Source organism: Melampsora larici-populina (assembly GCF_000204055.1).
Source record: "Melampsora larici-populina 98AG31 unplaced genomic scaffold MELLAscaffold_20, whole genome shotgun sequence".
Taxonomy (NCBI): Eukaryota; Fungi; Basidiomycota; class Pucciniomycetes; order Pucciniales; family Melampsoraceae; genus Melampsora; species Melampsora laricis-populina.
This window is the reverse complement of record NW_006768784.1, coordinates 310497-317891: the sequence shown is the minus strand read 5'-3', so window position 1 is coordinate 317891 and position 7395 is coordinate 310497. Positions and strand designations below refer to the sequence as shown.

The following is a 7395-nucleotide window of genomic DNA, read 5'->3' as shown; positions in this document are numbered from 1 at the left end:
CATCGATCTGGAGACCAAGGTAAGGGGGTCAAGTCCAAGATCAACGATATCTCATCTTCAGACTCGAGTCCTTGTAAGCCCCACCCGATTCACTACTTTTTTATCTTTCTTCATCTTATCTTCGCTCATCCTTTTCTTTATCTTCTCTCATCATTTTCTCACTCGTCTCTAATACTATCTACCTCAGCTATCAAATCTATTGCTATCTCCGCTATCATTTCTTTTGCAAGCATGTTGACTTCCGAACGCTCCATACGTAATCGCACACAAACCAGCCAACCAGGCATGGTGCAGCCGTCACCAGATTCTCGTCGACGCCTCTCCATAGACAGCACCAATTCTGTTCAAATCACGTCTAGAAGCAAGACCACTCACACTTTGACCGATGCCTCTGACAATGACTCAGTGGTTTTGACTTGGAAACGAAAGAATGCGGTTGAAGTTGAAGATAGTGAATCAGAAGACAGCTCTCCAATTGTCAAAGTTAAGAAAACGAAGCAATCCACTGGTAAACGAAAAGGCCAAGCAACAGTCAGAGCCTCGAAAGCAGATAAAGTAAGTGGTTGAACTTGTTCTTTCAATTTCATGAATACTGACACTACACTTTGAAAAAAAATAGCAGCATCTGTCAAAGTATGTCACCAAAACAACTATGCGAGCCGATTCAGAAGACGAGGATGCGAAAATCAAAGCTAAGAAGAAGGCCAAGGTCAACGACAACCAGACCGATGTCGCCAAGCTTAGGGATTACTTTGGTCCACCTTTTCACGAAGGTCACGACGTAAGTGTTGTTTGTTTTTGGATTGAATTCGTCTCTATCTAACTTGTTAAATTATTCTAATACCATATCCATGTTTCTAGGATATACACAAGCCCCCATTGAGCTATCCTTGTCGATTCTGTCACCGCAACGAGGATAACCCGGTGCGAGTAAGTTATACCAACATGACCGGCAACCTGCGAGTTCATCGAGACGGATCAACTGCAGACGGCCGGTCAGACTTGGGATGCAGCGGACGACTTCAAGCGAAATCTGAAGAACCCAATCTGGATGTTCCTCTGTCTGTGGCTGAAACTCGAAAGGCAGCCAAGGCGTCTGGCTCAGGGCCTCTTGATTCCTATGTTGTCGCTACACCGGTGGCGGCGTATTCTAACTCCATCCTCAATCAGATGGCCTGTACCTGGCTTATTCGCCACGCTCAACCTTGGAGTCGGATCAAAGATCCCCTGCTTCGTGGCATGGTGCGCTACCTCCGAAAGGAAGCACATCTGAACGGTCGGAGGTGGGCTGCTGACGAGGCGAAGAAGATCAATGTGGCTCTCAAAGACTCGGTGTTTTTAGAGCTGAAGGTGAGATTATTTCCAAACCTTCAAACATATGAATAAAATTTGATTACTAATCAATCAATTACCAATCAACCAATCAGGCTCTGAAATCGAAGATCAACTTGGTACACGATGGCTGGACCACAAAAGGTAATCAACATGCGTTCATCGGGGCATCGGTTACCTTTGTGGACAACCAATGGAACTATCGGGTTCGCCACCTCACCATGAAGGTGGTTGCCTGGCATCACCATGGCCCGTGGCTTGCCGAACCTATGGCCAACCTTTTGATCAAACGCGATCTTTTCCAAAAGATGAGTATTTTTAATCGAGATTTTTTTTCTGGATTTCAATCATCATACAAAAAGTTTCTTGCTGACGCTTTCTTTTGTGTGTCTCACTTGCTCTGCCAGACTACAGATTCGGGGTCTAACAATAAGACCATGGCTAAAGAAATGCACAATCAATTTCTTGAAAAAAACAACGATTTGTACAAGTGGAACCCTGAAACTATGCACATTTTTTGTTTCTGCCACAAGTTGGCATTGATTGTCAACGCGGGTTTGGCTGCGCTGGGTGTCAAAGCACCTCCTCCGGCAAAGGTGAAACAAAGTGACCGTGGAGTGTTTCCATCGATTGGAACAATTGCAGAGGAAGACGAGGATGAGGAACAGATGAAGTAAGTCTGCATTTTCATTTGATTAAATACAATGCTCGTTACTAACATGATTCTTTCTGCTAGCAACGAGCAATCAAATGTCAACAAAGTCGACGATCCCGAGCATGATCCTCAAGATCTTGATCTTGACTTGCCGGCTCCTGTGGCTGTAGTTCCCAAACTGGACAACGAGGGTGAGTGGAATTCTGCAGATGCTGAAGAAGAGGAAGAATATCCCGAGCTCTCCACAGTGAGTAAAGAAGTGCAACCCACCCATCGTCGAGAAGCAAATAACGTCGACTATATCCTGCGCAAGGTGAGTAAATGACTTTGTGGGAAACACAACTTGGGTTTTGATTTGAATATGATGAATGGCTACATCTTTTGACCAGGTTGACTTCATCACACGCCGCATTACCCGTTCTGCGGCCTGGCGAAACGAGTTCAAATGTGTTGCCGAGCAAAAGGGTTTCAAAGGATCTTTGATTGCTGGGTACGGGATCCGCTGGAACATCAAGTATACCAGTCGGCATAAAGCTTGGTTAGCCCGAGCGGTAAGGCAGTTTTTCTCTTACTTTGATGTGTGCACAACATCCTGACAACCTTGGATTATTTGGTCAATACCAATACTATCACAGGTCATTGACAAACTCTGTCAAAACGATTTGAATGTTGTACATTCCAAGAATCGTCCTGCACGCAAAAATAAAAAACCATACGGATATTTCCACGAGCTTGAGATGACTACTGCCGAATGGGCACAAGTACGCAAGATCAACGATCAGCTTGAGGTATTTGCTGTTCCGTTTTGATCTATCTTTCTTATTGATATATTTTGTGCTGACTTTGACTTGTAATAAATCTGTTAGCCTTTCCTCAAGACAACTCTGCTTATGGAGGGAGACGGTCCAACAGGGTGTATGGTGATTCCACAATATGTAGAACTCCGTAACTCCCTCGAATCAAAAATCGAACCTCTTAGCACCACCAATGCAATCTACCCCATGCTTGCAAAGATGAAGGAGAAGACTGTTGAATACATGGACGAAGCCCTCCAATGCGAAACTCTTGTTATGGCGACGGCACTCCACCCTTTCTTCCGACTACGTTTCTTTTCCAAGTGGTTTGGAGAAACTTCTGTGATTGCAATCAACGCTGAAGCCACTTTCAGACGTCTTCACCGGGAGTACGAACTGGCTAACCCTGCAGACGATAGAACCAACTCCATTCCGCGTACCAACCACAGCAAAACTCCTGCAACATCTTCACCTAGAGCAGTCATCTTCTGCGATGATTCTGACGACGAAGCTGAAATCGAAGAACCTGAAGATATACAAATCAAGAACTATTTAAACCGAGTTGACAAGATGAAGCCTGACAAGTATGACATACAAGACCCTAGCGCATGTCTTGAATGGTGGAAGGTGAGAAGTCTATCATTTGGGTATCTTCCTTGTAGATCTTTGCTGATACTCTCACTTTGACACTTTGCGCGACCATACTTAGAAGCATGCTAAGTCTTACCAAATCCTGGCCCTCATGGCCACCGACTTTCTCGCATCAACTGGCTCCTCGTGCGCCCCTGAACGCATCTTTTCATGTGCATCAGATGTTTGTTCGAGCAGTCGAGGTTCATTAATTGCTCGGACAATCAAACGACTTGTCTCCAGCAGGTTATGGTTGAGGGAAGGTGTTGATTTGGGTGAGACTTATGAGGAGCTCGCACAGGTTTTGAAAACCTTGGGGATAGTAATGAATTGATGTTATTTAGTTTACAATCTTTATACTTGAATTACTCGAAAAAAAATACTATGCTAAAATTTTATACTACTCTATGCCAGATTTTCCCTTTTGTTATGTTATGCGATGCTATCCCTCTATCATATATTACATACATGTTGTTTCTTTTGTTTATAATTGAATTTTAGGCTGTGTTGCGTTTCAGCGGTAGTTCAGCGTTGCTGATGCACAATGTTGCGTTACGTGTTGGTGTTGCTGTGGTGCGTTGCTTATTTTGTATGTTGCGCTGCTGCTCAGAGCAGCGCTGCGGCTTTGCCCGTATTTGTCCTTTTTTGAAACCGCAGCGCTTCCAAAAGCTACACCGCAACATATGATGGGTCACAGCAACTCAACGTAACTTCCGGTGGCAGCGCGGTGTTGCGCTGCTTACCCGGTGTTGATGCCAATACAATGTTTGTTTCTGACTCGCGCTTTTGCAATGCACCAATTAAATTCTTTGTTTCTTTCCACTTCCGCTGCTTGACCTTTGTAGGATGGAACGACAGTATCAGATGGTATGTAAGCTGAGTCCGCCAGTATGTATTCCCCTGTGACACAATCAAAAGTATTAGAAATTGTGATTGTGTACTTGCCTCTTGCTCAAGGCATGATGAGCTAGACATGTCCATGGATAGAGTAACGTTACTAGATAATGATACCAAAGGAGATACGGACTAATGAAAATACAACCCTATTCAGAACCCAAGGGAATCCGAGGAATAGCGCAGACAGATGAGTAACCAAGGTCTTCACCTGGGATCAGGAGCTCAGGCTACGATTCTTTCCTTTCACCCGTTCCAAATCATTTCTCATCTTTTCTGAATTTTCCTCGTCCAATCTCCCAAATCCACTTTGACTCTATCCACGAGTTACAACCTTTTAACTACCAGTCTGTCAGAACTTGTATAAGTTTAACTAACAAACCACATTTTTTGAATAACTAGCTATCATTTCTTACATTTTTCATTATTTAAATTCATTAACACATCTATATTCTACAAAGAAATAGTCTACAAAGAAATTTCTATTCAAACAAGTTCGACCGGTTAAGCGAAGATAAGCTGGAGATGACGAAGAACACAACAGCCATGTCAAAGGCCATTTGAGCGAGCCGACGAGTTCAAGGTTTAGACATGAGCCAAGACGAAGCAGACCTTGTCAACGCGGGCAACGAGGTGGGGCTGTCAAACTTTGAGTCCAACACAACCTTAACCAACAAAGGACAAATCGAAGAGGTTCATCAAGACCGAGAAGAAACCAGTAATGTGAACGACTTCAGAGAGCGAACCAAAGATTTAATCCCCCCTCAGACACAACAACGGTCCAATTTCATTGGTAATATACCAATCCCATTCCCAGCAGCGGTAGCACCTTCTATGAACCCGAACTTCACTGCAACCATTTGATTTTCAAAAGGGAAGGAGCCGGCAATTCAATCCTCCTCAGACATAGACGATCTAGCGAACGACTTCATAGACAAAGACGACAAGTCAGAATCAAACAACTCAGACGATTATTCAGTACAGGAGAAAGAAGTTAGAAACGAATAGTCACCCTCCTTGGGATCTTCGAACGAAGGCAACGGATCTAGTGACTCGAGCCCTAGCACTGGATCGGATAGCAATGAGAGCGACAAAGAGTCATCATCTAACAGCGAGTCAGAAGACGTGGAAAGAGAACTGCAGAAAGGTGAGAAGAACCTTTTTATACTACACCAACTGTTACCCCAACAAAAACTCCGGTTTCACACCCCAAAATCTTCCCTACCCCATATTCCATATCCCCTCCCGGAAGATACAACCTCCACATAAGTCATATGTGTGGAAGGTTAATCGGTGATGACTGAGTCTCCCAAATAGCTCCCGATACAGTAGAGCGCCCCAGTAGAAAGACGGGAAGAGAGTATAATTATCAAGCCACAATAACCTTATCGTCAGAAAGAATGAGTATTGACGTTTTTAAAAACCTCTTTTGATTCTGTAAAACGGCTTAGACAAGAAGAGAAAGAGAGCTTCGAAGTTAAGGAAGAAGCTAGAAGAAGCAAAGAATGAAATAAGACGTTTAGGCAAGATAGCAAAGGTTAAGCCATCAGACGCAGCATCAAAGTCAAAACACCGATCAAAGAAAGATTTTGGAAAGAAGAAGCGTAGCAAGAAGAGCGGTATTCAAGTAGATATAGGGGTGATCCAAAAGTCTGACCTAATCCAGCTCCAACCTTTCTGGAGGAAGCAAATGAAGAAGTTAGAATCATCCATTCCCCTTACCGTATTTGACCAAGGCTTTGCCCTATCAGATAAAGAAGAGTATGAGAAACAACATCACTCATCTTCGTCAAAGACATCAAAAAACGAAGGCCTTGAAGCTCCTTCTGAATTCAAGATGACATATGGAGAATGGACGGAAAACATTAGCTTATTCAAACGTTATTTAGTTCAACACAATCAAAAGAAGGTGGTAAAAAGATTGAACTATCATATCAAGAACGTAAAACAGGTGAAGTGAGTGAGGCTAATTGAGAAACATAGCAAAATAAGAAGGAATGACTGACATAGAACTTGTGATACACTTAGGAGATCGACTGAATGTTGGATGACAGCCTTACAATATGATATCCTATGTAGAAGACACATCTTCGTAGAAAGGTTAGAAAAAGAACCAATCAAAGATATCGGTACTTTCATGAAAAAGTACAAAGATAAGGCAAAAGACAAGTCGCTGACATTTGGTGAGGCTAACGGAGGCGAAGTAAACCCGTATGCGAAGGGAGGGAAGTTCGAATGGAAACACCCTGAGACAGGTCAACCTTTGTAAGTAAAGAAAGGAAAGAAGACCAAGAGATAATCCTAGAACTAATGACATAATGGTCGGGATGCGCAGGAATCAAAATTCTACAACAGAAGGCCACAACTCGGCATCAGGACAAAGAGGGAGTGGCAAGTTCCAAAGACGAAGGAGAGGACCACGTTCAAATAAAACGTTTACATACGGTGCAAGACCAAATTTCCGTGCATAGCAACAAGGAAGCAGCCTGAGCCACAACATACCTTTCCAACAACAGAACCCATTTCCACCGATACACTTAGGTTTTCCCAGTCAAGGACAGATAAATGGTAATGCAAGCACAAGCAACGTGAACGCACCGAACTTCCCAAACAACAATCAATCAACACCCTTTACAAACAACAATGGCCAAGTAAGAGGGGGTAGAGGCACATGGAGAGGTGTGAGAGGAGGAATAGGAAGAGGTACGGGGAAGCAGACGCAGAGCGAGGCGTAAGTCAGAAGAATCACATTATATTACCAATTTCCATTACAATTCATTGTAGCAATGTCCTCAATCAATGACACTCATTTCAAATGTATACCAGAAGAATAGACTTTTAAGTTATGAAGCTATCCAATTTGCAATTTCGCTATTCATTGTTTCAGAGAATTTCACTCTTCATTAATTCCGAACATCCTCTAATTAATTCAAGATTTTCCATGTATTAAGTTTCTTTATAAATTTTTCAAAACTCTCGTTAATGTCATGTATGAATGAACAATTGAAATAAATTCTTATGCTGTTTTGGTTATCCTCCCAGAAACGAAACACTGAAATCAGAAAGAGAGAACGATGAACAGGAAGAAGT

General features: G+C 42.9%; 1 protein-coding gene across 1 annotated transcript; it reads left to right on the top strand.

Moving 5' to 3' along the window:
• Positions 1–4896: 4896 nt before the first annotated feature.
• Positions 4897–7040, top strand: MELLADRAFT_106841 (uncharacterized protein; the record flags this gene model as incomplete). The annotated part of the gene is made up of 7 exons (XM_007410500.1): positions 4897–5084; positions 5180–5298; positions 5342–5452; positions 5757–6261; positions 6334–6570; positions 6641–6750; positions 6847–7040. The coding sequence occupies 7 exons, from the start codon at positions 4897–4899 to the stop codon at positions 7038–7040; spliced, it is 1464 nt and encodes a 487-aa protein (XP_007410562.1).
• Positions 7041–7395: the final 355 nt, after the last annotated feature.